This window comes from Ammodytes marinus, assembly GCF_949987685.1.
Source record: "Ammodytes marinus genome assembly, chromosome: 11".
Classification (NCBI taxonomy): Eukaryota; Metazoa; Chordata; class Actinopteri; order Uranoscopiformes; family Ammodytidae; genus Ammodytes; species Ammodytes marinus.
The window spans coordinates 24813616-24828004 of record NC_137215.1 but is presented as its reverse complement, the minus strand read 5'-3'; the positions used below and the strand labels follow the sequence as shown (position 1 = coordinate 24828004).

General features: G+C 42.1%; 1 protein-coding gene across 1 annotated transcript in view; it reads right to left on the bottom strand.

Moving 5' to 3' along the window:
• Window positions 1-14389, bottom strand: part of stk32c (serine/threonine kinase 32C) — a gene marked incomplete at both ends in the record, with an annotated part of 114011 nt that overhangs the window by 48967 nt on the left and 50655 nt on the right. Inside the window, one exon of the mRNA XM_080036930.1 lies at window positions 14126-14277. Within this exon, the coding sequence (XP_079893056.1) occupies window positions 14126-14277 (152 nt within the window). The remainder of the gene's footprint in view (window positions 1-14125; window positions 14278-14389) is intronic.

Genomic DNA, 14389 nt, shown 5'->3' with positions numbered 1-14389 from the left:
TAATTTATGGCGCCCCCTTATGGCGAAAATTTCCGAATTTTTTATTGAACGCAATTAAGGGTAGCCCCAACATATGTCTAAAATTTGGACTTGATCCGACTTATGATTTTGGATTTATTAATTTTTTCGTAAAACGTAGGTAATCAACAAATATTTAAAACGCTACCGTTTCGTTATCCATGGTCGGATCACAATTCTTTCGAATGATTTATTTCCGTGTGGGTCGGTAGATGTTCTGTGCAAAGTCTGGTGTCAATTGTCCAAAAATTATGGGAGGTGTAGCGAAAAATAAGTTTTTCAGTTTTCGCGATTCTGCGAAAAATCTATAATATCGCAAATGGGCGTGGCCTATGCCAAATGATGCAACTGACTCCAGTGCATCTGTGGGTATAAAGTTTTTGACTGTGGGACGTTCGGTGTGGGAGTTATGACCCCAAACGCGTTTTCCTTCGTTGTAGCGCCACCTAGTGGCCGGCATGTCTGAATTTTTTTGTATGCTGAGATTTCACGGACCTGGATCTAGTCATGCTATTGGCATGTCTGCACCCTTTACGGTTTGGGGTGTGGACACAGTTCTAGCGGCGACAAATAAGAATAATAATAATAATCGCCACTAAAACAATAGGGTTCCCTGCCCCGCAGGGCTTGGGAACCGCGTTGCTGTGCAAAACGCGGTCCCAGCTCCTGCTCGGGCTTGGCCCCCTAACTAGAACTGCAAGCAGTTTTGACCGGGGGCCAAGCCTCCGACGCGACTCGTCGTCAACCGCAGCGCCGTTCGCTCACTCCGCAGAATCTGCGGATGTAAAGTTTTTGACCGTGGGATGTTCGGTGCGGGAGTTGTATAGGTATCGCTGTTTACGGATGAATTTCGCGAAAGTGCCAGGGTGGAACGATGCAGCTCAATTCACAGAACAAGTGGATGTCAAGTTTTTTAATGTGCGATGTGTGGTTGGCGAGTTATGAGCAAAAGCAGATTGTCAGCCTTGACAAAATGGCCGCCGGAGCTAATTGCACAATGTAATGTCAATGGACATGCTAACATTCCCGCCTTTTTTCTTTGACGGAAAAAAAAAATATCTAATTTTATTAAAAAGTCCCTTAAACATTACTATTTCTTGGCCATATTTTTTATATAGACTCGGGTATGCCCCTTGATGGTTTCCCGTGAGTTTTAAGAAAATTCCTTAGGCCAATTAGGAGATATAAAATTTCCTAATTTATGGCGCCCCCTTATGGCGAAATTCTCCAAATTTTTTATTGAACGCAATTAAGGGTAGCCCCAACATATGTCTAAAATTTGGACTTGATCCGACTTATGATTTTGGATTTATTAATTTTTTCGTAAAACGTAGCTAATCAACAAATATTTAAAACGCTACCGTTTCGTTATCCATGGTTGGATCACAATTCTTTCGAATGATTTCTTTCCGTGTGGGTCGGTAGATGTTCTGTGCAAAGTCTGGTGTCAATTGTCCAAAAATTGTGGGAGGAGTAGCAAAAAATAAGTTTTTCAGTTTTCGCGATTTTGCGAAAAATCTATAATATCGCAAATGGGCGTGGCCTATGCCAAATGATGCAGCTGACTCCAGTGCATCTGTGGATATAAAGTTTTTGACTGTGGGACGTTCGGTGTGGGAGTTATGACCCCAAACGCGTTTGGGTTTGTTGTAGCGCCACCTAGTGGCCGGCGTGTCTGATTTTTTTTGTCAGCTGAGAGGCCGGGGGTCTGAACTAATGATGCTAGTGGCATGTCCCAACCCGTTACGGTTTGGGCTGCAGCACCAGTTTTACACCGTTTTTCCGAGACAAATAAAAAGAACTAGAACTGCAAGCAGTTTTTACCGGGGGCCAAGCCTCCGACGCAACTCGTCGTCAAGCGCCGTGCCTGCCGCTCACTCCGCAGAAGCTGCGGATGTAAAGTTTTTGACCGTGGGATGTTCGGTGCGGGAGTTGTATAGGTATCGCTGTTTACGGATGAATTTCGCGAAAGTGCCACGGTGGAACGATGCAGCTCAATTCACAGAACAAGTGGATGTCAAGTTTTTTAATGTGCGATGTGTGGTTGGCGAGTTATGAGCAAAAGCAGATTGTCAGCCTTGACAAAATGGCCGCCGGAGCTAATTGCACAATGTAATGTCAATGGACATGCTAACATTCCCGCCTTTTTTCTTTGACGGAAAAAAAAAATCTAATTTTATTAAAAAGTCCCTTAAACATTACTATTTCTTGGCCATATTTTTCATATAGACTTGGGTATGCCCCTTGATGGTTTCCCGTGAGTTTTAAGAAAATTCCTCTGGCCAATTAGGAGATATAAAATTTCCTAATTTATGGCGCCCCCTTATGGCAAAATTCTCCAAATTTTTTATTGAACGCAATTAAGGGTAGCCCCAACATATGTCTAAAATTTGGACTTGATCCGACTTATGATTTTGGATTTATGAATTTTTTCGTAAAACGTAGCTAATCAACAAATATTTAAAACGCTACCGTTTCGTTATCCATGGTCGGATCAAAATGCTTTAGCAAGATTTCTTTCCGTGTGGGTCGGTAGATGTTCTGTGCAAAGTTTGGTGTCAATTGTCCAGAAATTGTGGGAGGAGTAACGAAAAGTCAGTTTTGCAGTTTTCGCGATTTTGCGAAAAATCTATAATATCGCAAATGGGCGTGGCCTATGCCAAATGATGCAGCTGACTCCAGTGCATCTGTGGATATAAAGTTTTTGACTGTGGGACGTTCGGTGTGGGAGTTATGACCCCAAACGCGTTTTCCTTCGTTGTAGCGCCACCTAGTGGCCGGCATGTCTGAATTTTTTTGTAGGCTGAGAGGCCGGGGGTCTGAACTAATGATGCTATTGGCATGTCTGCACCCTTTACGGTTTGGGCTGTGGACACAGTTTTATGCGGCGAAGTATAATAATAATAATAACAATCCTTACAAAAACAATAGGGTTCCCTGCCCCGCAGGGCTTGGGAACCGCGTTGCTGTGCAAAACGCGGTCCCAGCTCCTGCTCGGGCTTGGCCCCCTAATAATAATAATCGCCACTAAAACAATAGGGTTCCCTGCCCCGCAGGGCTTGGGAACCGCGTTGCTGTGCAAAACGCGGTCCCAGCTCCTGCTCGGGCTTGGCCCCCTAACTAGAACTGCAAGCAGTTTTTACCGGGGGCCAAGCCTCCGACGCAACTCGTCGTCAACCGCCGCGCCGGCCGCTCACTCCACGGAATCCGTGGATGTAAAGTTTTTGACCGTGGGATGTTCGGTGCGGGAGTTGTATAGGTATCGCTGTTTACGGATGAATTTCGCGAAAGTGCCACGGTAGAACAATGCAGCTCAATTCACAGAACAAGTGGATGTCAAGTTTTTTAAAGTGCGATGTTTGGTTGGCGAGTTATGAGCAAAAGCAGATTGTCAGCCTTGACAAAATGGCCGCCGGAGCTAATTGCACAATGTAATGTCAATGGACATGCTAACATTCCCGCCTTTTTTCTTTGACGGAAAAGAAAAAATCTAATTTTATTAAAAAGTCCCGTAAACATTACTATTTCTTGGCCATATTTTTCATATAGACTCGGGTACGCCCGTTGATGGTTTCCCGTGAGTTTTAAGAAAATTCCTTTGGCCAATTAGGAGATATAAAATTCCCTAGTTTATGGCGCCCCCTTATGGCGAAAATTTCCAATTTTTTTTTTGAACGTAATTAAGGGTAGCCCCAACATATGTCTAAAATTTGAACTTGATCCGACTTATGATTTTGGATTTATGAATTTCTACGTAAAACGTAGCTAATCAACAAATATTTAAAACGCTACCGTTTCTCTATCCATGGTCGGATCAAAATGCATTAGCATGATTTCTTTCCGTGTGGGTCGGTAGATGTGCTGTGCAAACTTTGGTGTCAATTGTCCAAAAATTGTGGGAGGAGTAGCGAAAAATATGTTTTTCAGTTTTCGCGATTTTGCGAAAAATCTATAATATCGCAAATGGGCGTGGCCTATGCCAAAAGATGCAGCTGACTCCAGTGAATATGTGGATATAAAGTTTTTGACTGTGGGAGTTTCGGTGTGGGAGTTATGGCCCCAAACGCGTTTTCTTTGGTGTAGCGCCACCTAGTGGCCGGCATATCTGAATAGTTTTGTATGCGTACACGGCCCGGACCTGGATCTAGTCATGCAATTGGCATGTCTGCACCCTTTACGGTTTGGCCTGTGGACACAGTTTTAGGTGACTACAAATAATAATCCTTACTAAAACAATAGGGTTCCCTGCCCCGCAGGGCTTGGGAACCGCGTTGCTGTGCAAAACGCGGTCCCAGCTCCTGCTCGGGCTTGGCCCCCTAACTAGAACTGCAAGCAGTTTTTACCGGGGGCCAAGCCTCCGACGCAACTCGTCGTCAACCGCCGCGCCGGCCGCTCACTCCGCAGAATCTGCGGATGTAAAGTTTTTGACCGTGGGATGTTCGGTGCGGGAGTTGTATAGGTATCGCTGTTTACGGATGAATTTCGCGAAAGTGCCACGGTGGAACGATGCAGCTCAATTCACAGAACAAGTGGATGTCAAGTTTTTTAATGTGCGATGTGTGGTTGGCGAGTTATGAGCAAAAGCAGATTGTCAGCCTTGACAAAATGGCCGCCGGAGCTAATTGCACAATGTAATGTCAATGGACATGCTAACATTCCCGCCTTTTTTCTTTGACGGAAAAAAAAAATATCTAATTTTATTAAAAAGTCCCTTAAACATTACTATTTCTTGGCCATATTTTTTATATAGACTTGGGTATGCCCCTTGATGGTTTCCCGTGAGTTTTAAGAAAATTCCTCTGGCCAATTAGGAGATATAAAATTTCCTAATTTATGGCGCCCCCTTATGGCGAAAATGTCCAAATTTTTTATTGAACGCAATTAAGGGTAGTCCCAACATATGTCTAAAATTTGGACTTGATCCGACTTATGATTTTGGATTTATGAATTTCTACGTAAAACGTAGCTAATCAACAAATATTCAAAGCGCTACCGTTTCGTTATCGATGGTCGGATCAAAATTCTGTGTGATAATTTCTTTCCGTGTGGGTCGGTAGATGTTCTGTGCAAACTTTGGTGTCGATTGTCCAAAAATTGTGGGAGGAGTAGCGAAAAATATGTTTTTCAGTTTTCGCGATTTTGCGAAAAATCTATAATATCGCAAATGGGCGTGGCCTATGCCAAATGATGCAGCTGACTCCAGTGCATCTGTGGATATCAAGTTTTTGACTGTGGGGCGTTCGGTGTGGGAGTTATGACCCCAAACGCATTTTCCTTTGTTGTAGCGCCACCTAGTGGCCGGCATGTCTGAATTTTTTTGTATGCTGAGAATTCACGGATCTGGATCTAGTCATGCAATTGGCGTGTCTGCACCCTTTACGGTTTGGGCTGTGGACACAGTTTTAGGGGACGAAGTATAATAATAAAAATAATCCTTACAAAAACAATAGGGTTCCCTGCCCCGCAGGGCTTGGGAACCGCGTTGCTGTGCAAAACGCGGTCCCAGCTCCTGCTCGGGCTTGGCCCCCTAATAATAATAATCGCCACAAAAACAATAGGGTTCCCTGCCCCGCAGGGCTTGGGAACCGCGTTGCTGTGCAAAACGCGGTCCCAGCTCCTGCTCGGGCTTGGCCCCCTAATAATAATAATCGCCACAAAAACAATAGGGTTCCCTGCCCCGCAGGGCTTGGGAACCGCGTTGCTGTGCAAAACGCGGTCCCAGCTCCTGCTCGGGCTTGGCCCCCTAATAATAATAATCGCCACAAAAACAATAGGGTTCCCTGCCCCGCAGGGCTTGGGAACCGCGTTGCTGTGCAAAACGCGGTCAAAATATCTAATTTTATTAAAAAGTCCCTTACACATTAATATTTTTTGGCCATATTTTTTATATAGAGTCGTGTATGCCCCTTGATGGTTTCCCGTGAGTTTTAAGAAATTTCCTCTGGCCAACTAGGAGATATGAAATTTCCTAATTTATGGCGCCCCCTTATGGCGAAAATGTCCAATTTTTTTATTGAACGCAATTAAGGGTAGCCCCAATATATGTCTAAATTTTGGACTTGATCCGACTTATGATTTTGGATTTATTAATTTTTTCGTAAAACGTAGCTAATCAACAAATATTTAAAACGCTACCGTTTCGTTATCCATGGTCGGATCACAATTCTTTCGAATGATTTCTTTCCGTGTGGGTCGGTAGATGTTCTGTGCAAAGTCTGGTGTCAATTGTCCAAAAATTGTGGGAGGTGTAGCGAAAAATAAGTTTTTCAGTTTTCGCGATTCTGCGAAAAATCTATAATATCGCAAATGGGCGTGGCCTATGCCAAATGATGCAGCTGACTCCAGTGCATCTGTGGATATAAAGTTTTTGACTGTGGGACGTTCGGTGTGGGAGTTATGACCCCAAACGCGTTTTCCTTCGTTGTAGCGCCACCTAGTGGCCGGCATGTCTGAATTTTTTTGTAGGCCGGGAGGCCGGGGGTCTGAACTAGTCACGCAAGTGGCATGTCCCAACCCTTTACGGTTTGGGCTGCAGCACCACTTTTACTCGGAGAAAAATTAAAATAATAATAATAATAATAATAATCGCCACAAAAACAATAGGGTTCCCTGCCCCGCAGGGCTTGGGAACCGCGTTGCTGTGCAAAACGCGGTCCCAGCTCCTGCTCGGGCTTGGCCCCCTAATAAACAATTCCTTCAGGAAATACTATGAGAAACTTTATAGTTCTGAGGTTATACATGACAAACTTAAATTGGACAATTTCTTAGATGGAATTCATATTCCCAGGGCATCAGAAGATAACAGGATTGAATTAGGACAAGACATAACTTTAGAGGAAATGTCCATAGCAATTGATAATATTAAAGTAGGTAAATCACCAGGGCCAGACGGTCTACCCATTGAAATCTATAAACAATTCAAAAATAGGCTGCAAGCTCCATTATTGGCAATGTTTAAAGAATCGTTTTCAAATGGAATCCTGCCATTCTCGTTAAGAGGAGCTATGATTACCTTACTGCCAAAAGCTGGTAAACCAAATAATAAATGCGAGAATATGAGGCCAATCAGCCTTCTAAATGCCGATTTGAAAGTGCTGTGTAAAATCTTAGCTAGACGGGTTGAAGAAATAATACCGACAATAATTGGGAAAGATCAGTGTGGTTTTATTCGTGGCAGACAAGGCTTCCATAATGTCAGAAGGGTTTTGAATATTCTCCACAGCCAAAAGGGGGCGCAAGATACTGCTTTTCTGTCAATAGATGCTGAGAAAGCGTTTGACAGAGTCGAGTGGCTTTACCTTTTCGAAACTCTGGATCGCTTTGGCCTGGGAGGAAATTTTGGGAAATGGATTAAGTTGCTCTACACTGATCCATACGCAGAGGTACTGACTAATAGTAATATCTCAAAACCTTTTAAAGTACAACGAGGATGCAGACAAGGGGATCCTCTTTCCCCATTATTATTTATTATAGCAATCGAACCATTGGCTATTGCAGTGAGAACTCATAAACATATCTCTGGAATTAGAATAGGGGAGCAGGAGCACCGTCTTGCATTATATGCAGATGATATTATTGTTTTCTTAAAAAATATGGGAAAATCTATTCCGGTTCTGTTAGAATTGATCAAGACATTTGGAAACATTTCAGGCTATAAGATAAACAAATCCAAAACTTCAATTATGCCGTTAAACCACTTGGAAAGGAAATCCCCACCTCAGGAAGCTGCTCAATTTAAAGTTGTTGATTGTTTTACATACCTGGGCATTCAAATTGTACCCCATCTTGAGAATATTGTAGAAGTTAATTATAGTCCATTAATGCACGAAGTCCAGAAATCGATGGATAGATGGTCATTTATACCAATGTCGTTAATAGGGAAAATAAATGTCCTTAAAATGAATGTAATGCCAAAATTGCTGTATTTGTTTCAAAATGTACCACTGCCACCACCGAGTAATCTATTCTCTCACCTAAAGAAACTTTTCATCCGATTTATTTGGAACAATAGACGCTCCAGGTTGCGACTATCACTGCTATACTTGCCATATGATAGAGGGGGGCTTAAGTGCCCCAATCCGCTCTGGTACTATTGGGCGACACAGTTAAGAACGCTGATGTTTTACTTTTCAGAAGAGGAAGCCCCTCTCTGGAGGGAGATGGAGAGCCAACAGCTGGGCCTCCCTCTTCCCCTTTTCCTGTACTCAGATAATGTTAGAAGGCTTAAAAAAATCATAAAGAACCCCATGGTTAAAAATATGATTACTGTGTTACAACAAGTTAACAAACATCTTGGGGAGCATGTCTCTATCTCACTCTTCAGTCCAATCTGGGGAAACAATTTTTTCCCTCCAGGTAAATCCGATGCAGGATTCAAATTCTGGGCTGACAATGGAATACAAAAAATTGGAGATTTATTTAACCCAGTCACGAAATATCTGAAATCATTTGAAGAACTAACTGCTGACTATAATATCCCCCGTAATCAATTTTTTAAATTTTTACAATTGCGGAATTTTATCCGATCACAACAGGGCCAATCATTGTCTATCCCACCCTTATCAAAAGTAGAAAGGATAATGTGTACGGACAATTTGGGGCGGGGCATAATCTCCAAATTCTATAACCTTCTAGTAGCCGAGTCCTCAGAGTCATCGGTAAAGAGGCTGGAGGCTTGGAGGGAAGACCTACATGACAACATAACCATTGTGGACTGGGAGAGAGCATGTACCAAAGCACAATCACAAACAATTAACACTCGTCTTAAATTACTGCAGTACAATTGGCTCATGAGAACTTACATCACCCCAGAAAAACTCAATAAATTCAACAGTGACGTTCCAGATATCTGTATCAAGTGTGAGAAGGAAAAGGGTACTCTTTTTCATTGTCTTTGGCACTGTGAAGAAGTTAATAAGTTTTGGGAGGCTGTGAGGAGGTGTATCCAGGATATTATTCCAATACAAATACCTTTAGATGCCAAACTTTTCTTACTCGGCCTATATCCAGAAAAATACAATATTAGGAAAGGACACCGCATATTTTTAGAAATTGGTATATTGTTGGCTAAAAGAATAATTGCTCTGTCATGGAAAAAAGTGGGCATGCCCAGTTTAAATAAATGGATTACTGAGTTATCTACAACTCTGCCCTTAGAAAAAATTACATACATTATCAAGGCCAAGGAGTCACTCTTTACTAACATATGGGGTCCGTTTATAAGTTTTCTGGAGAGGAGAGATATAGCACATATGATAGAAGAACCTGGGGATGAATAAATTGCCCTCTGCAACGCTCACGTGATTATATGATGAATACTAGATTGTAATGTGATTTTACTTGTATTCCCCGATTGCAACATTAGAAATACTACAGGACTTATTGTTTGTCTGTTATATACTTTTGGTTTTGTTTGTTAGACGCCTGAATAGAGGGGTCTCACATTATTTTTATTTTCGTTATTTAAATCCTGTTGTACTTGTGATATATATATATATGTTTTTTTTTCATATATCTTTTTTGTAATGTCCTACACCTTGGTGCTAATATAGGGTACAAACCTGCTGATTAATGTGTAAGACTTTGTATGTGCAAAATGTTAAAAATCAATAAATACAATGTTGGAAAAAAAAAAAAGTTATCTTTTAAAAAGTAGTGTGTGGGGGCGATTTCAGTTAAAGGGAGCCTTGAGTCCTTCAAGGCTGAAATTCAAGGGAAAGTCTGTAGATTTACTATGCTATTTTTGATAATAGAGAAATAGACTTATATGGTTTTGGAAATGATCCCACGATTGGCTTTTTCCGATTTGAGGCTAAGCCCCCCTCACAGGGATTGTTATAACTGCTGACTGGGAGTGTAGAGGCTAATTTGTTCCACAGTCTCCCAAGGCCTTGTTCCATCCAGGCTTGAAATCAATATTCCTAATGGAGGCTGAACACGGCATATCCATCCTCACCACTCCACTTGCTCACTTTCTGACTCTGGTGAAGGGCGAACAGACAGACAGTAAAATAAATGCACCATATACCACTCCTCCTGATGACTCAACCCTGCTTTGGTTTTGAAACCTTAGAAAAGGGTCCCAAGGGACTGTGATCAAATGTCAAACTCATTGATGGCAGTTGCTGCGACAACACTCCCTAACCTCGCTTTGCAACTCTGTTTTCTACAGCATTGTAGCCCCATTTGGTCAAGATTCACAGCTGCATCTCGGGGCCCTCAGGGAAAATGGGTGATGCTGTTTGAGAGTGATCTGTTGTGATGGAACGCTTAAGGTGAAACCTTGCTTCATAATGAAGTACTAAAGGATTCAAGGATTCAAAAGGATTCAAGGATTTTATTGTCATTGTAGCACAACGAAATTCAGTTTGGCACTCTCCAGCAACAATATCCAATATCTAAACTCCATAGACCAGGGCAAGGAGTTTATTCTTATGCCCTATTACTGGTTCCTCTGCTTCAGGGTGGGGCGAGGTGACCCCTGCACTTTAAGGTTTCGAAAATATGCCAGGGAAAGCAGGAGTCTGCATGTTCTCATGTGTCTCAAATCCTTACAGGGATTTGTGTGGATTCGCTTGGTGCAGCTGATGATAGTTCATTTTTCCTCCTCCAAGGTAATCCATTCAGTGTACCGTCGACTCCTACACACCATATCTATGCAGCGAGGGAATGGTCGCGGCAATTACTGTAGGCTGCAAACTTGACATCCGCCCAGCTTTAAGTCAGCCTTTTGCCGAGCTGATGGGATTCAGTGTGGGCTTTCACAAGGTTGCTTCCTAATGAATTTCCTCTGAAGCTATACGGATGGAGCTGTTATAAAGCACGGCGGAATGCCGGATGTTTCAATCACAAGGGAAGCCCCGCCCTGAGCCAAAAAACATTGTCTCTGTGTGTAGGTAGGAGCTGAAAGAAACCTTAAAAATCCTCATAGTCTGCACATCTCTTTTTTGACAAAACAAATCAATGCAAAATACTTCCTAAGCTGGGTCCCCTGGCCCCCACAACCCCTGTGTGATTGCACAAATCATTACTTCCCCTGAAACACTGTTCGCTGTGTTTTTCCTGCATTCTCTTTGACTCTAGCTGCCTGTCTCTTTGGCTCCCTCCTGCCTCCGTATCAAAAAACTAAAAGAGAAAAAAAATATCCTATGAAGCCTTATCAAAGCCACTGTTTCTCGTGACTTGCATCTTTCTTAAATTTGCTTTTGAGAGGCAGTTCCCAAACAAACCTCAGCTGGTCTATCGCACATGCATTAATTATGTACTGAGGTGCCCAAATGCAAAGTGGCAGAAATCGTAACGCACTATTTGACAAGCTTATGTATACTGGCAATTTTCATCTACGGGGAATTGGTTTAACAGCATACCCGCGCAGAGAACCAATTAGGATCTTAGTTGTTTTGCAGGAAAGGAGACGATGGGAAGATGGAGCACAGTTCTCATCAGTCCTATCTCATTACTCGGCCGGCTGAGATATTGTCTCGAGCAACAGCTAAATTAATTTGACAATTTCTGAGGTGCATACAGGTGAAAGACGAAACAACGCTGTCATGCACAGAAATGGGGCAGAAATAATAAACTTAAGCATAGACTCAAGATATAAATTGATTTCCTTTGCGTCAAACCGTGTTCTCTCTACCTTGATGAGAAAAATCAAGACTTCCCTTGAATCATACATTTGTGTGCACCGGGAAAGCTCAACACAGGAAGGCTTCAGTCCCTGAAGACGATCTTTGGAGCAGTGAATCCATTTACTTGATTGGGATGGAACCAATCCAAACTGCATTTCTCGACAGACTGTAGGTTTGCAAAATATGGGGAACCAATAATGGTATTCTGGTGCAGAGCTATAAATACATATCACTCCATCTGGTGGCTTTGCATGGAGCCAGTCTGGTGGTACTAACAAAACATCAACACAGCTGTCCAAGTTCAGGTCTGTGTTTGCTACACCACGGACAAGTACATTAAGAGCTGCATCTAGACACCATCACACAGCTGTTTTTACATGTCATCTCTCCCTCGTCACACGATCTGATGACAACGGCTGCAGCTTGTTGAGGGATTGCCTTTGTTTCCTGCAACCTCTCTATAAGATGGTATACTTTTTATGCAGATGTGCCAGCTTCCTTATGCTTTTTTAAGAGGGCCAGCCAAATGCAAGCAGGCAAGCTCAGAGCAAGGTGAGGGAAGGATACACTACTGTTTAGAGAAGCCCATCACTTCTACAGCTATTATGGCTATAACAATACAGGTATTCTTTCCTATTATTATTTTTTTTTGCATTTTTCCTCTTAACTGAGAACCGTACCATACAGAACCGAACTGTGACTTCAAAACCGAAGTACGTACAAGCATTTCTACTAATTATACTTACTTTTTGAAATACTTACTTTTCTTTTAAGGATCCCAATTAGAAAAAACTAGACGCGCAAGTACAAAAGAAGGCCACGCACCCTATGTAATTTCGGAGTTGAGGGCTAATCCACTCAGAAGCAAAGAGCCTTACATCTTGTGGCTTTGAGATGATGGTATGCTTTTTGTTTTGCATGAATGGGCAGGCTCAAACTTCCACGTCTAGTGGTATCAAGCCTTCCATATAGTTTTAGCTATCTTTGCCCAGATTATCAGATCTTAGAGATGCCTCTGTCCCTGTCTCCACCCAATACAATGGAACTGAATCGTATTTGTTTGTAGCACTGTTTCCAGAAACAATGTCCTTGTCACTTATTTGGTAACACTTTACAATAAGGGTACATTAATTAACTGTAAATGTGAATGCTTATTTAATGCTATTAACGGTGTGAGTTTTTTTAACATGTTATTAATGCTGTGTGACAAGTATAAAAAATTCAAGTTGTCTTTATTGTATTGTGTGAAGTAAGACATTAGGGATATGGGAGATAATTCTTTTTTTGGAAATTAGTGCCAAGTGACTCTTCACTGTCGATAAAAGGTTTCACTCTCATTGTTATTACGAGATATCCAAAGTAACAGACTAGTTGTATATGTGACCATTAAAACTTTGGTATGAGGGAAGCTGTTTTTCTATATACTCCCAGGGAGATGGACAGGCCCTGTCTGGAGCATCTGCGTGAAGCCGACACAGAAAACTCAGGGAGGAGGTGTGAAGTGTGAAACTTCTCATTCCCACGTAGCTGCAATGATACAGTAAAAGCATCTTTTTCCACTAATGGGCTTCTGAAATGGTGCTGGATGCACCGTTAGTATGTGAGAGAGCAAGCAGCACATGGAAAACTAGAACACAAGAGGCTTTGGCAGCCATGCTCTCCTGCAGGGAATTATCCTATAAAAAAATACAAAGGCCTACTACTGTACGCTCATTAAAATACCCTCAGTTTGTTCAAGTACATAGCAGGCACAAATATCCACTAGATCACACTTAAATCATTCACAACTTTGGGAGAGAATGAGCCTCAGACAGGACTTTGTCTCAGTTCATCTGCTCACCCTCAACACATAATCAATCCATTATGTAACGCATGAACGACAAAATATTCTGGAGGCGATTGCTCAGGAGATGGGCACGTGCACTATCATTCTACCAATTAAAGAGGAGTTAAGTGCTTTGTGTAATATGCCGTGAATGCCGCGCCGGGTCCCCAATTACATTTAGAAATGGGTCCCGCTCGGAGATGAGCATTGAATAATGGAAGCAGCCTCTATTCACCCAAGTATCAGACTCAGGGGAAGAGTTAGGTCATTTTAAACCACATTAATTATCAAATGGGCTCAGAATCTAAATGAATATCCTAATATATCTCTCCTGTGTTAATTGTTTCTCCAGTTAATAGCTGTTAGTTACTTGAGGAACGTTTGTTTCAAGCTGTAATGGAACTAAGTAACACAACTTTTTACCCCCACTCAGTGTGCTAAATGCAGAAAAGTAAAGTGCATGCAACCCTGTGTGTATGATAGTCAGAAAGAGTGCATCTATTTTAGGGCTGCAACAGATTTTAGAGCGAGCATGCACTTGTCTATTGAGAATCTCTTAGGTACGAATGCAAGATGCACAGACAGACAAAGCACGCAAACCGACACAGGCAATGCAGACCACATTCAAAGTGTAAAAACATGGGATAGTCACCAGAGATTAACTAAAAAAACATGTTCAATTTCCTGTAGGATCTCAAGCTCTCTAAAGACGTTTCGGACCTCATCTCTCTCTATGCACTGCTGTTTGTTCATGTACTTCATGGCGTACATCTTCTCCGTGTCCCTCTTTTGCACGATGCATACCTGCAGTAGGCAAAGGATAGAGAATGGAGAAAATGAGGGAGAGAGAAAGGGGAATAAGGAAATAGTTAAGCCTTTTTGTACAAGATTATCATGTATTAAGTGCAAATGTGTG